The 15767-nt window shown below is 36.4% G+C and overlaps 1 protein-coding gene and 2 long non-coding RNA genes across 3 annotated transcripts; 1 reads left to right on the plus strand and 2 right to left on the minus strand.

Annotated features, from left to right (window-relative positions):
• The first annotated feature begins 536 nt into the window (after window positions 1–536).
• nubp1 (nucleotide binding protein 1 (MinD homolog, E. coli)) lies at window positions 537–11336 on the plus strand. Its single transcript, XM_032587242.1, has 10 exons — window positions 537–627; window positions 2002–2106; window positions 2274–2407; window positions 5400–5468; window positions 5573–5605; window positions 5705–5795; window positions 5895–6049; window positions 9369–9479; window positions 10350–10536; window positions 10917–11336. The coding sequence occupies exons 1-10, from the start codon at window positions 570–572 to the stop codon at window positions 10967–10969; spliced, it is 996 nt and encodes a 331-aa protein (XP_032443133.1). The 5' UTR covers window positions 537–569; the 3' UTR covers window positions 10970–11336.
• LOC116735383 (uncharacterized) lies at window positions 10552–11068 on the minus strand. The gene is made up of 2 exons (XR_004342375.1): window positions 10851–11068; window positions 10552–10710 (listed from the first exon to the last, which is right to left on the minus strand). It is a non-coding gene; the product is annotated as an uncharacterized LOC116735383 (long non-coding RNA).
• Window positions 11337–14803: 3467 nt separating the features above from the next.
• Window positions 14804–15763, minus strand: LOC116735382 (uncharacterized). Its single transcript, XR_004342374.1, has 3 exons — window positions 15498–15763; window positions 15232–15339; window positions 14804–14915 (listed from the first exon to the last, which is right to left on the minus strand). It is a non-coding gene; the product is annotated as an uncharacterized LOC116735382 (long non-coding RNA).
• Window positions 15764–15767: the final 4 nt, after the last annotated feature.

Genomic DNA, 15767 nt, shown 5'->3' on the forward strand with positions numbered 1-15767 from the left:
ATAAAATAAAAACGAGTTCGAGCTGTTGTTTTATTTTTGTGTGTTTCTGTGTGTTTTACAAAAGGTCCAATGGGTATTAGCTTATCATTTGCTTATAAAAAAGATATGGATTTTTAAAAAGTGTTATTTAATACTGTTTGAACAAATGCAGAAATAAAAAATTAAAAAACTCAACAAGTACATTTGTTTAATTAGTGCATATTACAAAGATTATTTTATATACACAGTATTATAAAACAATACTATTAGCATATTCTAACAACATATAATATGACAACATATCAGATGAACTATCGTGCAAAAATATTGGACACTGTCGATTTTGTTCAACTGCACACTGTTTCTCTGAATTTAATATCTTTTAACCTACATCTGTAACAAGTCGCAACAAAGGCACCAAAAAAAAATTATTGTCGTTTATTGGGTACCAAAAACGACACAATCCACATGGATTGTTTGTCATTTTGAAAACGACCAAAGGAGCACAGAGAATCAACATCTGTATTTATTTTTCATTAAAATTAAAAGGAAAAAAGTTTCAGACCGCGCGGAACCTTTGAAGGGGAAGAATGTGTCGGAAGGACACTCAGGCAAAGATGGCAGACGTACCAGAAAACGCTCCAGAACGTGAGAATTAATTTATTATTTTTCATGTATTTCTTCTTTAAAATATTATGACAGGTTCTGGATGTGGTCCGGTTTAAAGTGTTGTTTTAACCTTTGTTCTTTGGAGAATATTTAGAGTAGTTTCAGCGTCGGTCTACTTCGATGTTTTCTCTGAATTACAAACGTCGCAGTTGTAAACACTGCGCCAGCAGCCGTGACTCTGTCCCGTATCCTTGGAGAAAAAGTCTACTTGAAGCAGCCGGAACATTGAAATGAATGTTGTTTTTTAATAATCGAGTACATAACTCAGTGAGAAGGACGTTGGTTATGAATATAATTGCTGGAAAACGTTGAAGCGATGTAATAAAACATGTAGCCCCCCCTAGCGCTTCTTTCAACTACTTTTATCTCGCAATAATGTTCGTTTATATTTAGCGCTAATTCACGTTTTTGGTGTATTTGATGGGAATATTTCTCCAAACTTACATTGTGACAAAAGTTAACACCCAGAATACGTGTGGGAAATATTGGGGTTTGGACTGTCAGTGCGTTTATGTTATTTTTACTTTGAAAGAAACATCTGGATTGTGTATTTTGATTGAAACAGAAGCTGACACATTTTTTTTTGCCACCACTGGTAAATAATGGGTGAAAAGCCTTAAAATAAGTCCAGCTTTCTTGTAGCGGTGTCTTGGAAGTGTATAAACAAATGGAGCATTTGGGAAAAGTCCATGCTTTAATTTGAGTATATATATCTTAATGTCAGAAATACTGTTTCACATGTTTTGGGTGAAAATCTTTTTGAAAAACCCATGCATGTTCTATTTTCAACTTGATGAAAGAGTCAGATTTTTATTTAAAATGTCCTTTCTTGCCGCTCAGCAGGCATTTAGAAGAGAAACTTTCCAAAAGCATCCTGGATGCTGCGGTATTATTAGCTGTGGGCATGCTTTTTCTCATATTAATCCTTTGTTTCCTGTCAAATCCACATGGAGAGTTTCCTGCTGATAAACTCTGTAATTCTCATCTGACCAAAATGTAGTTACGGTTCAGGTCCACACAAAAGGGCATCCATTTTCTTCTAAACAGTGAAGTAAAACCTTCATGACTCAGCTTTTTTTTTTTTTTATCTCTATTATCTTCATTTGAGTTGTGACAAGATAACCAGAGATCTTCATTCAGCTGAGCAGATGGACTTGACATCATAAAAGCCATTATTTATTACACATGGGATGAAAAAAGCTCAAGAATTACTAGTTTATGTTTCCATACACGCTTATCTACCTAGAATTGCTGATGCGAAGGGGTTCCGAAGTAAACCTACTTTACATTCACAGATTTTAATTCAACATAGAAAACATGTTTAGATTCTAAGCAAACTCTTTTTCTCTTTAGACTGCCCAGGCACGTCAAGCGAGGAAGCAGGAAAGTCTGCATCATGCCAGGGCTGCCCCAACCAGCAGCTGTGTGCCTCTGGCGCTACCAAGGCCCCAGACCCTGGTAAAGCTTTTCTCATCACAATATATATATATATATATATATATATATATATATATATATATATATATATATATATATATATATATATATATATAGATCTCTCTCTATATATATATATGTGTATATATAGCTTCATGTGGCTAATCTCAGTCCTTCATCCTCTCCAGCTATTGAAGAAATAGGGGAAAAACTGTCAGTGGTCAAACACAAGATCCTGGTGTTGTCAGGAAAAGGAGGAGTTGGGAAAAGCACCTTCAGCGCTCACCTGGCCCACGCTCTGGCAAGTGACAGCACCAAGGAGGTAATGATGTATTATCAGCATAATGTGGTAAAGACAAATGTCAGACTTCTTAAATTAGGTACCTCTCCCACCTCTTACCTTTGTAAGAGTTATATTGTACAGAGCTGTACAATTTAGAACCGATTTTATTTTGGTCCTATATCTGCTAAAGAAACAGATGGAATAAGTTTGCACAATATTTGAAAATGTTGCTTTAATAGCAGTATGAGTGTGTGCAATATTAATGTTGCAAAGTTTGCAACCTCATTTTGGTTGGCTACTATTTTATAAAACAATAGAAAATAGTAGCTTAAGAAGCAACAGGTTACATACAGTCTTGGAAGCATAACGGACAAACTTAATGAGATAGGGGGAGTGATAAAAATGTGGAATGTAATGTAGCAGATGTTGTCTAGTGTAAAAACATACTAATAACTATGCTTCCTGGCCGAAGTCACATGACATGCAGCTGGGCTGCACCTCTTAAAGGGAAGGCCCCTACGCATACACACCCACATAAATCCCCAACAACACAACTATCACAAAAAGAGAAAAACAATAATTTTGTTATTGCATAATTTTTGCAACCCTAATTACGACCACTAGAGGTCACTGTAGTGTAGCTTTATTCATTATTTTTAGCTCTATGGTTTCTACAGTAGAAGAAAAGAGCCATGTAAATGTTTAGAAAAATTTAAATGATGATTGTATAATACTTCTGAGTATTTAAAAGAGTAAGTGTTTGAATAAACTCAGACTGTTGTGAAACCACAAAGAAGTTGCAAAGAAAATCAAAGACAAAACCCACTTAGAATACTTTTTGCATTTATTTTGACTTTTGTTTATTTAAATATAGAAGAAGTCCCTTTATTAGTTATATAAATTACATTCATCCATTTAATTAACAAGCATTTATTTCAGGCTTACAGGTCATGTAAGGTGACCTGAAGTTGTTGATAGGACTCATTGCAGTTTAGTTTGTAGTTTGTTGTCTGTCAGGTCAGACGTGCTGCAAACAACACAGATTGTCCCAATTGAAAAAGGAAGGTTAGCATATGTTGGCTTATGTCTGATTTATAAATAATATGCATTCTTTAAGTGTTTTTTTAACTGCTTTTAGTGCACATCCTCTTTGCTGCAAACTGGGTTCTACGAAACAAATACCGAAGAGAGGAAATAAGATCTCCTTGTTTCTGGTTTAAGAAGTTGAGGAACTGCAGGCGCATGTCTTCCCATTGCACACAATATCTTTCTTGTTCTATTTACGGGAAACAATTTCATACAGAGCTTCACCTAAATAGGAAAACCGAAACCAAAAGCTTTGGGGATATGAACATAGCACCTGGAGACACGGCCTATTTAATAATTGCGGCGTTGCCAGTGCCAACAGGATCAGCATACACACCCTTTTCTTTGGTGTCAGGTTACCAGAAATCACCTGATTTATTCGGAATGCTTATATAAGAGCTGGTGGAAAACAGATGTCACGTTTTTGGCATGTGTTCCAAAAAATTTGTGTTTTAGTAACTCCTGGTATCCACAGTCTCATTCTCAGTTTTTCTAATCTGATAAAAAAAAAAAAATCAATGTATTTTCTAAAGAAGTTCCTCATTCTACTTTCTATTCATTGTCTTGGGCACTCTGAGATGGAGTCCTGAATCATGTAACTCTGACCACTACTACCACAAGTGGTCAGTAGTGGTCTGGCTGCTGTTGTGCTTTAATGACCCTGAAGGTGGGAATGTAAATGATGCATGGTTTCAATGTATTTCAATAGATTTAAATATGAAAATGTTCTGCTCAACAAAAGCACAGGTTGACATGCCTTATGAATAAGCTGATCAAAAAATCTTCCGGGCATTTTTATTTATGCATAAACACCCAAGTGGACAGTTTTCACTTCAGTCAGTTTTTCAGAGTAGAGATGAGAATAAGAGCTTGGAGGCTGGTGTTTTAATACAAACTTACAGATGTATTTAAGGTCTGACATGCTCAGTCAGTTTATTTTCTATGGACCATAAACAAAGAAAGGTTGTGCTTTTTAATACTACAAATAATTAAGGAATTAATAGCATTTTTATTGTTATTTCTCTATCACATCATATGTCGAGAGTGTTTTATTTGGTTTTTACAAAACTTTAGAAAGGGCATTAGAGTACATTTTGTTAGTTTGTGAATTTCTAGACTGAAAATTGAGCATTTTTCTGGTAAATATATTAAATAAGAAAAAGCAAAGCTTTTAGTAGTTGATCTGCTAATCGATGATCAAAGCCTCTCAAGTTAAAATTGACAAATTTTCTTTGCTTGATTGATTATTTTAGATGTGTCTCTCAACCGTCATACCCAATGCTTACAGTTTAAACATGTCACCAGTTTTTTGTTTGTGTTTAAGTTTGTCCATTTGGTAGACACTTTTATTCAAGGTTTCTTACAAATGAGGATATAACACTGCAGTTAATGACAAAGCTAGTAATAAGTTGCATAGAAGGAAGACCACTGGTCAGATCTTTGTTGGAGGTGACAGTATAGAACTGGAGTGCAGGCATGGAGGAAAGTGGAAAATAATAGATGGATATGGCAAAGAGAAGAGTTCCCAGTACTGAGCCTTGGGGGACTCCTTTGGCAGGTGCTGTGCTGCAGAAGCAGATGAACTGGATTTATATAGCGCTCACTAGTCATACTGATAATTCAAAACTTTTTACACTTAAGCCATATACAACATGCAGACACTTATGGATGTGGAGGAAGCTGGACTCCAACCAGCAACCTTCCAATAGTTGGATTGGCCAGTTACCAAGACCTGCAGGATCTGTTTAGTTAATTATTTAAAACACGTTTTATCAAGGAGGAAAAAATGTACGTTATGCAGGACATCCACTCTGTGGAGCTAGGATTGATCATTGCTTTTGTAGAGTTTTTTTTTTAACTACAAATACTAAATTTAAACATATGGTAAGTTTAGATTTTTTCTTCACAGACTACTACACTTTGTCTTCTGTGTCACTGTTTGTAGGTTGCACTACTGGATGTGGATATCTGTGGTCCATCCATTCCCAGGATCATGGGCCTAGAAGGAGAACAAGTACGGTTTACCATGTTATGTATGAATATGACTCCTGTTTTACTTTCGCTTGACTTATATTAACAAGTGGGTGTGTGATTTTTTTTTTTTTTTTATGTGTGTAGGTTCATCAGAGTGGCTCTGGCTGGTCTCCGGTGGTGAGTTATAGCAATCCAGGCTTCAGTTTTATTGCTCTTATGAGGTAATCTCTGTGCTGTAAATTACTTGCTTTTCTTCTGTGTGCATGTTTGTCGCAGTACGTCGATGATAACTTGGCGGTTATGTCAATCGGCTTCCTTCTCAGCAGTCCTGATGATGCTGTGATCTGGAGAGGGCCAAAGAAAAATGGTGTGCTGTGAACTGCAGTAGATTTGTGAGTGGGGTGTTGATGGTTTTGTTTTGGCTTTCCAGATCTAACGCTCCAGTTTGTTTCCTGCTCCAATTCAGGAATGATCAAGCAGTTTTTACGGGACGTCAACTGGGGACAACTGGATTACCTAGTTATAGATACTCCACCCGGCACCTCTGATGAGCACCTGTCAATAGTTCAGTATCTCAGCTCCACCAATGTGGATGGAGCAGTCATCATCACCACACCACAGGTACGCAAAGACATACCCAAGCTCCAGAGTTCTTTTAAAAAGTAGATAGTCTCTGGCATTTTTACTATCTCTTTGCTTTACAGCCTAGAATCCATTGTATTGTAGGTTATAAAAAGTAAATTTTAACTGGGTTTAATGGTTACTTTCATCCCGACAGATTTTCTAAATACACTGGCAGTCCATTATAAAATGAACATTTTTGCCATCAGAAAAATGTAGAAACTTTAAACAAAATAGTACTGGTAGAGAGTAACAATAAAAAAATGTAAACAAAAAAACACTAAAAATATGTAGCTAAAATGAATACCGAAGAGTTTTATGCTACATGTTCTGTGCTTTATTGAGTCCCAAAAAAGTGAAAATTTGTGAAAAAGATAAGGAAGAGCAATAATTTTTTCATTGGTTTCTAAAAATTGAGACCGGTGTAATGATTTGCAACATGGCTACCTTGATATTTGGATGTTTCATGCTTTAAAAAAAATGGTCAATTTGATTTACTTTACTGACTGGTGTATTTTTTTTTTTTCTTTTTAAAACAACACCTAGGATGAGAACTGTGACTATACACCAGAGAAGGTTATACATTTACTTCATCTGTTACAAGTGAATCCACAAAAATGATTGTTCATGAATACACAATGACTGGGAGTTTATGGCTGAAAAAGACATACTGTGGGTTACAAATTTGATAGTGGAATTGGTAAGCAGGTAAAAACTGCTATATAAAAATGTATAAAGGTTAACAGCCGTAATATAAAACCAGTTTTGGTCTCAGCAAGAAGGAATCAAAGATAAAAAGTGGAACATATTTAGACAAATCAGTCAGAAAAATGTTTTGACGCCATCCTGACTGCAGAGCAATGAAGCAGTTCAACATGAACTGCTTCAAGCTTCTTATCCACCCTTTTATGGATTAGAGAGTTTGTCACTTCATGCGAAATTGCATGTCCTGCAAAAGTAGAGCATTAATTTGGATCTGTAGAGGGAAAGTTTCCTGTTTAATTATTAATGGGATCTGTATCCAGTCTCCCTGGATACAGAGAGACTGTCTGTCTGGAGACTGCCTTGTTTTATATTTTTTTTAAATCAGTGACTCATGTCCACATTTTTATCTGCTGGTGAGCTTGACATGTAACCAAAACAACAAACCCACAATGGAGAGTCAGTGCAATTTAGTTCTTTTTTATAGCTTTTATATCTCCCTTTCTTTGATTTCTTTTTGTTTTATTTTGCTACATTTAAATGTTTCAGATCAAATTTTGACATCTGACAAAGATATCCTAAATCAATTCATAAATAAGGACATAAAACCAATTTCATATTAAATTTCTGAATGGAAAAAGCTATCCAAATCAACAATGCTCTACATAAAAAAAGTAAAAGATCATTTAAATAGGACCTGTCTGACTGCATGAATTGGCTGAAAGATCTCAAAAAGCAACACATTCTGCTCCAATCTAGAGAAATTCTTTGATATTACTCTGGAAATGGCTAAAAAGTCATTTCTAAGGCTTTGAGATTCCAGCAAACCAGTGAGAGCCATTATCTACAAAAAGCACGGGTAGTGAAACTTAGCAGCAGCAGCGCGCCTACCACAATTACTCCAAATGCACATCAGCAAATCAGACCAACATCAACTTTATTATGAGCAATGAAGTATTTTTGAATTTGAATTTGAAAGGCATAGTGCCCAGTGAGGTCTGTAGTAAGCCTTACTTGTCTCAGTTTATGGTCTGTGTTCCTAACCAGGCAAAAATGGCCGTCGTAGAAGATTTTCTAAGCGAGAACCACTGCTGACCGAAAACATCGCAAAAGCAACAGAGATCTGCAACAAAATTTGATCGTTTTGAAAGATGTGGATAAAAACGCCATGCTGTGTCTGCAGTGGTGGCTTTTCCTGGGTCTGGACTGGAGGGAACCATGAATTCAGCTTTGTAGCGAAAAATACTGAATGCCCAGTCACCACTGTGGAACCTTGATCTTGTCCAGACTTGGGTTACGCAGCTGGTTTGTGATCCATGTCTGAATGACTCAGAAACACAAAATGAAGGGTTTTGGTGGGTTTGCCAAAAGTCCTGACTTAACTCGTGACCTTAAACATTCCCATCATGCAATTATCTACAAAAATGGTATGATGAGAAGTAGGTTCCCTACACCTAATAGTCCTCTGTTAGGTGTAGGTGTTGCATTCTCACATAAAGGAAATTGTCAAATTGCCTTAAAAATTAAATCCTTTTAATCAGCATTTTGTATTTAGTTATGTTATCTGTCATGTTGTTCATACAAGTGGAAAAAGTAAAGAAATCTGTCGGGGTGCACATACTTTTCCATTGCACTGTATGTCTTCTGTCTTACCTTATAGTATGTTTGTAAACATAAAATGTACTGAACGTGTAAATTAGCATTTAAAGTGCTTTATATGCCTCTATCTGTTGAATGAATATATCACGTATTTGTTTTTTATGCTGCAAGTAAAGCTACAGATTCACCATGAACCCAGAACAATCCTCCTATGGTGCAATCTAACGTATTTACACAGCTTGATTAGCTCATTGAGTAAATGTTGGCAGCGTCATGGTGCTGTCTGAAATAACTCAGACAGCATTCGTTTAAAAGTATCACACATTGTTGAGGGACGAATGTGTGATACAGGCTGTAAATCAGCCTGGGCATTTCCTCTTGCAGCAGATCTGATAAGGGCTTATGTAGATTTGGTTATTTGTTATTGGTTATTATTCAAAGTAGAACCAGACCTAAAAGAAAACCAGACAGGGCAGCAGACTGGATTAAAGGTGTTTAAGTGGCTCATACTTGATCTCTACTGCTGAGACGAGAATTATTGTTCTCAGATTGTGTTTTGTTCCAGTCAGTGAACAAAATGGATATCAAATATTCCTGTTGCTCAGATAAGATTTCTCTTCCCTCCCGGTTTCTGGCTATAAACACGCAGATGATGTTTGTGTTTCTCTTTTTGTTTTTTTCGGTGCGAAACTGTTGATCGGTGCTTGTTTCCTCATACCTAACTTGGCCTAGGCTGTGAGATCAGACCAAAAACAAAAACACTTCCTCATTCCTTATGTCTCTCCATTACCAGACAAATACCAGGCTGGAATGACTGTCGTTAAGAATGGTGAAAAAACTTGTTGCTTTGATGTGAATGTCTTTCAGTTCTTTATTAACTTATCTAGACAATTTTCCACATTAAAGTTTATCATTCCTTTAACAGCTGTAATTTCCTGAACTGCCATTCCCAACCTCAGTTTTTTTTTCCCCCTTTATGCCTAATTATCTGTCTGTCTCTTTTTCCTTTTCATCGTAGGAGGTCTCGCTCCAGGACGTCCGAAAAGAGATCAGGTTCTGTCAGAAGGTTAAGCTGCCCATCATCGGAGTTGTGGAGAACATGAGCGGCTTTGTGTGTCCCAAATGCAAGGTTGCCGGCAAATTCGAATCACTGTCATGCAGTCGATGCTTTTCCAGGCTTCTGTTAAAAACTTTAATTGGTTAACTTTATGTTTTTCAAAAGTGTAATAAAAAATATGGATACAGGAAGAAGATTAGATTTGGTGAGGAAATCTTTTGTTTGCAGACCAGGACAGCTGAGACAAATGAGAACAGGAATGAGGAAGTCTGTAAGTGGAACCTCCAGAGGACAGACCAAAAGGCCTGTGTGTCAGTGGTGGGTCTCTGAGCTCTGTCCCAGCTCAGTTTGATTAGAAGAACCCACTGCAAAGTTTTCACAACCAAATGTTCCTCTGTGTGCAAACGTGACAGTCATAAATTATGTCTATTTTTTCCTCTTTTTTTTATGTCTTTTCTTTCTACATTTTTATTAGGTGTTTGAATAGAAACTAAACTTCAGGTTTTTCCATTAAGAGATTTTCTTCCAGTCTTGTTTTCTTCCTTGCTTTTTACATTATATTTAGAACTTTTAGCACAATCGGTAAGACAGAATAAGGATGTCAAAGGAATAAATATTAAAGGGATGGGACACAAATTAACATTTTATGCAGACAACGTATTAATTTATGTAGAACAATTAACCTACTGTTTACCAAACTTACTTTAGTTATTTAAACAGTTTGGTCAATTATCAGGATATATAATGGACTGATTAGATGGATGGATGGATGGATGGAGTCCTACTTGCAGTCGACACTAGGATTATTTGGCAAACTGCAAATATCACGGTCGGTTTTTATAATAATTATTAACGCCTGGACTCCAAATGTGTAATGTAGGACAGAAGCTTTGTGGTTTAAGATCCAGATTATGCTTTTGGTTTTCTTTTCCTCTCTCACAGAACACTTCTCAGATCTTTCCCCCCTCCAGCGGCGGTGCAGAAAAAATGTGTGCAGACCTTAATCTACCTCTGTTAGGCAAGGTGCCACTTGACCCAAGGATAGGACGGAGCTGCGATGAGGGCAAATCGTTCCTCCAAGAAGTCCCCGACTCTCCTGCAGCTGAAGTCTACCGCAGGATTGTGCAAAGTGAGATCATTTTTATTTCCCATATTCCATTTCTTTCATAATTCAGTGTCTTTTTCTATCCTTTGGAAGTGGGGAAGTATGACGTACACTTGGTCACATTCCCTTTTCTAGTGAAGTCCCTTTTTTTTTTTTTTGATGACTTGTTTGTTAGGCTGGTCTAATTCCTGATTAGATCTGTTGAAAGAAGAAGTATTCACTTTAAAAAATGGGAAGCAGCCTACTAAAGAGGAAGGAAAATAAAAGTTTAATGAAAATTGAATAACTTTAGATTCAGCATAAAACCTATTCTGTGGAATTAACTGGGACTTGTGTACCTCAGCAGATTTATCTTTAATCTGCTGATTTAATGCAGATTTAGCATTTTCTGTTTCTTCTGCCAGGTATCCAGGACTACTGCTCCAACAGAGCGAGCGATGTGCAGAATGCAACATGACCCCCAAGACAGAAGCAGATCACAAGAGCGTGGTAGAGACCTGGAGAACAAACACACAAGAACGCTTCTGACACTGACATTATAGCTGCGTTTTAGTCTGAACTATTCTCAATAACAGACTTTTTTCTTATTTTTTATTGTCAGAAACTTTGATTCGCGTTATAGATTTGATTCGACCTCATTGTGCTCTCTTTCCTCTAATTAAAACACAGATATGTCATGTAAAAGCACAAATCTGACAAACAACTTTGAATGAATACTAACTGAATGCATTTCCACCTTTTGATAAAGAAATAAAGCTTGTCCCAAAAAGATAAATCTCAAAAGAATCTTTGCCTAACGATCATAGTAAGAAAGGAAATCTTTACAAAAAAGGTCACATGTTATTTTTTTGGTTTTTTTTTGCTTATTAATATTTTAGATATTACTGTGATTTAAATAATCACATAATAATTGATTTAAGCACACACAATTGCTTAAATCACAACTAGCATAAAAATTGGTCCTTTCACACTGGTTTGTAGATGCGTCTCATTCAGGTGAACTCGTAAAGAAGGTTACTTGGTTATGTAGGAATATCTGAAGTTCTTTGTGATTCTTAAAAAAGTCGTAATTCTGAAAGTTTAACCATTTCAGTTTTTTAACAAGTACAAATACACCCATATTTTCAGTACGTACAGATAGTTATTTACTTGTTGCTTCTTCCATAAATTCCTTTCTGTTTTGGAGAAATGTGCCCAGAGTCTCCAGTGTTGCATAATTTGTTGCTCTGGCTGGTTATTACACAGAACAAACGACAAAGCCCTTGACACAAGTGAAACATTTCATTTGACTTGAGCTATTCAGACCACAAATCTGCTAAATAATTCTTTTTTTTAAAACAGACTAGCTTATGATTGCATGATTAGCCACTTAACAGAGTTTGTACTTTATCATCTAGCATCTCGTTTCAGTAGTTGGATAAAACCCGAGTAATTGTTCTGAAACTTGCTGTGAGCTCCTCGGAAGTAAAATTTTGATTTAAATTGGTTAAGGTTAATTTTGTTGGAGTCTTCTTATGGTATTTGTCAGAATTGCTATTGGTCTTGCATATAAATACTAATGGCATAGAAACCCTGTGGCTCTTTATTCAAACTGCATAATACAAAATGGATTAAAAAAAAGATATCAGTCTGGCCTCATGGAAAATAACTGCCTTGTTACTGTTACTTTTTTAATCTCTGTATAGTCATTTAAAGATTGTTAGAGTTAATTCTTTATTTCTTTTGGTTGCCACTCTGAAACAGCCTATAAACCTGTTTCCTATGAAAGAGAAGATTAAGGACTATCTTGTTTGTTCTTGTCGACATCGTATGCAGTAAGTAGGTCATTTTAATGGCAGCAGAGCATGTGAGATCATGTTTGTTAAGGGTAAAGCCTTTAAATGTGGTTATAAATCATATTGAATCTACAGTTTCCATAATAAAGCAAATGGCAGACGTCTGAATTATATGAAAGGTGGTAGTGGAGATAAAATCGATGCTAGGTTTGTTTTCAGACGGACTTTATAAAGAATACACTTTAAATGTCAGCATATTGTTGCATTTCACTTTTCTGAATGTTCCTCACCTCAGCTGACACAAGGTAATTTCATATCGGTGGCTCATTGTACTGAACACAGACACCTTCCTCATTTGGTTGCAACTACTCAGTGTTCTACTATTTACAGCGAATGTAAAAGAATAAAGCTCTTTTTTTTTTTCAATATTCGGCCATTTAAAAGGAGGCATCACATTTTTTAAACTGAACTGGTTTGGAAAATATAGGTCTAATCTTCCTATTTCTCAGTTTCACTTCTTACAAAGTCAAACTTTCTAGGTAAAAGAGATAGTTTCCCATTTCTTTTACACGTACTAAAAAATATATTTTCCATGCTAAAAGTCGACCCAAGTCTCATTTTAACACGCTCTTTTTGTGTGCGTGTGTGTCAGTGTGAGGAGGAGACTACGTCCTCATTTGTACTTGCTGTGTAGATGTAGTTCCTCCAGGGTTCACTGAAAAACACATGTGAAACCTCCCCAGCTACAACACAAACAAAACAACTTGAGCCTTGGTCACAGTGACTTAACGTGTACATTGACCTGTCTCCATAAGGACGCAATTGGTTTCCGACATGTTGGTCACGTAAACATGAGGAATAAGTTTCCAATTAAATCTCGATGATGTAAAATTTGATCATTATCTCTGTTTCAGCAGCTTGTGCGCATTTATTTAAACATTTTCTCTTTTTTTATATTATTATTCTTTTGTAAACACCAGGCAACCAAGAATGCGGTAGAAAGTTGCAGTAAAGAAATGACTCAACTCCAAATTTTGGCATCATTACATAATGTAAGGGTCACCCCAAAATATCATTGTGATTTCTAAATGTTCATTATCAGCTTGATCCCCAAAGTGAAGAATTGTGATGGTAAAAAAAAAAAATGTGTGGGAGCAGTAGCTTGGAGATCCAACAGACTAACACCCTACACAGGGATTTAAAAGCGCTCTATGGTGAGGCCAGTCTCTCATTTCTCTAAAACATTGGTGAATGACTGTTTACAACAAGCGTTTTTACTCTAGAGACTAAAATTGGAGCACCATTGCGGTAGATGTTATGTTTTCTGCTGTGGTTCTGACTAGGCATGTACCAAATACTGGTATGTATACCAAAGGTTTAAAAAGTTTTTAAAAGCATTGTTTTAAAACTTTGTGTAAATCTGATCCTGAGATTTGTACTCGGGGTTTTTTTTTAAAATGTTTACTCACAGGTTGTTATTCTGTAAGAATCTCATGCTTGACCCATACCTGGTCCTAACCAGTATTTTTAGTCTGACTAAAAGCTTTGCCTTTTCTCCCAGAACCTGCAACCATAATATATGGTGTTTGTGGGCTAAACAATGTTGGTGTATAACCTATCTGCAGTGAATGGAAGTAGCTGAAAGTCTCATTTTTGACATAAATTCCACTACTTATCCTGGGTCTCTGTTAGAAAAGTAGATTTGTTTCTTCTTTTGTTTTTTTTTGTTTTGTTTTTTAATAATCGGTTTACATAGAGAACATGCCATCACTGAATTTCATCTCCTGATAAATTTTCAAAGACAGCATCCTTTAACATTGCTTATCCACTTTGAAAACCTTTAGAACGGATAATGGAGTAATTTGCATAAAAGCATAACGATATTTGATATTTTCACTTACGATAATATTCAGAATCTACTTTATAAAGAGTCTTGAAAGAACGCATAAAGCAAGAGGTTTGTGGTGTAAAAAATCTCTTGCTTTTTTTTATTCCCTTAGGAGTTTAATAAGACTCCTGAGGGAATCTTATCAGTAACTCCTTCAGGAGATACTAATAAGTAAAAAATGCCAAAAACATTGGCATGTTGATCAAATATACTAAGCAGATTATCCCACTAATTAAAGATTATGCTGTTAGGTTCTGTTTTGTATAGTCAAAGCAAAGTTTAATTTATTTGTCATTCTTAATATACTAGCAGACAGGGTTTTTGTTTTATTTATGGATACCAATTTTAAACCCCAACGCCACAGCAAATTAACTCTTTATGATTACGTCTCTAAATATACTAAACACATGGAGCGAAAGGTGTGGCTGGAGAACATTATTTTTTTTTTTTTTATGAGTCATTATTGCCCGTAACATTTAGCCAAACCAGTTCCAGTACCTCAAAGAGATTATAGCAGTTGATTAGCATTCATTCTTTTGTTGACACTTAGGTTTGCAAAACCTATTTTGTTGACCAGATCATGTAAGCGCGCTTGAGAGTACAGAAATGTCTACGTGGAATTATTGACAAATATGTGTATAAAATCCACAGCTTACATAGCAGGTTATATCTGGAGATTGAATATTTAAGGGAAGTGGTACCCCAGACTACATCCTCTTGCATTGTGTGAAAGTCCCTGGCTGGAAGAGATAGTATTGAATCAGCTGACTGTGTTTTCATGTTGCAACAATGCAAATAATAAACTACTGTGATGATTTCAGTATTTAGTATCCTTCTGCACCAAAGAATATGTTTTTGGTCTTTTATTTTTAAATGACAAAAAAAAAAAAACAGTAAAATATCAGAAACATTTCTGAAACGAATTCCGATTTAAGACATTTAGATCTTTTTATAAAGCAAAAAATAAATAAACTTTACATGAAGTACATGAGAAATAGCTCCTGACTTCAGAGTTTGCAAGCTTTACAAAATTTCACTTCCAACTGCTAATAATACCGAGTATGATGTAGCCACCTCCAGTCTGGTGCATGCATTCCCGTCGGTTCTGAAGCAGACCTCCCACTCCAACCACGAAGCACCACCCCACTCGATTTGAAACGCCTCCTGGACAAAAGCAGTGTCCCTTTAAAAAAATACATATGAAATCTATCATCTTGATCAGATGGCATCTCATTAACTGGAGCTGGATGCCTTTGGCAGCCGGTTTTCCACATCATGGCTCAGTTTGCCGAGGTCCTGAACCAGGTGAGGTCGGTTCTTACCGTGGCCCTGCCCGGCGAGGTTCACGCTCTGCTGGAGGGTCTGGTGGAAGAGGGGATCATCTCGGAGGCATACAGGAACAGTTTGAATCTGCACTGGCTCAATGATGGGATTGTGCCTAAATTCGCGAGTAAACCAGGATGTGTTGAGCTGGATGAGGACTTAAATTCTCTAGGATCCGTGGCTCAGTTGGACCTCAACCAAGAACCGACGAGCCAAGTGAGGACAGGCGGATCGAAATCTCTTGCTAGTGACCACAATGTGGAACAAAC

Source organism: Xiphophorus hellerii, chromosome 16 (assembly GCF_003331165.1).
Source record: "Xiphophorus hellerii strain 12219 chromosome 16, Xiphophorus_hellerii-4.1, whole genome shotgun sequence".
Taxonomy (NCBI): Eukaryota; Metazoa; Chordata; class Actinopteri; order Cyprinodontiformes; family Poeciliidae; genus Xiphophorus; species Xiphophorus hellerii.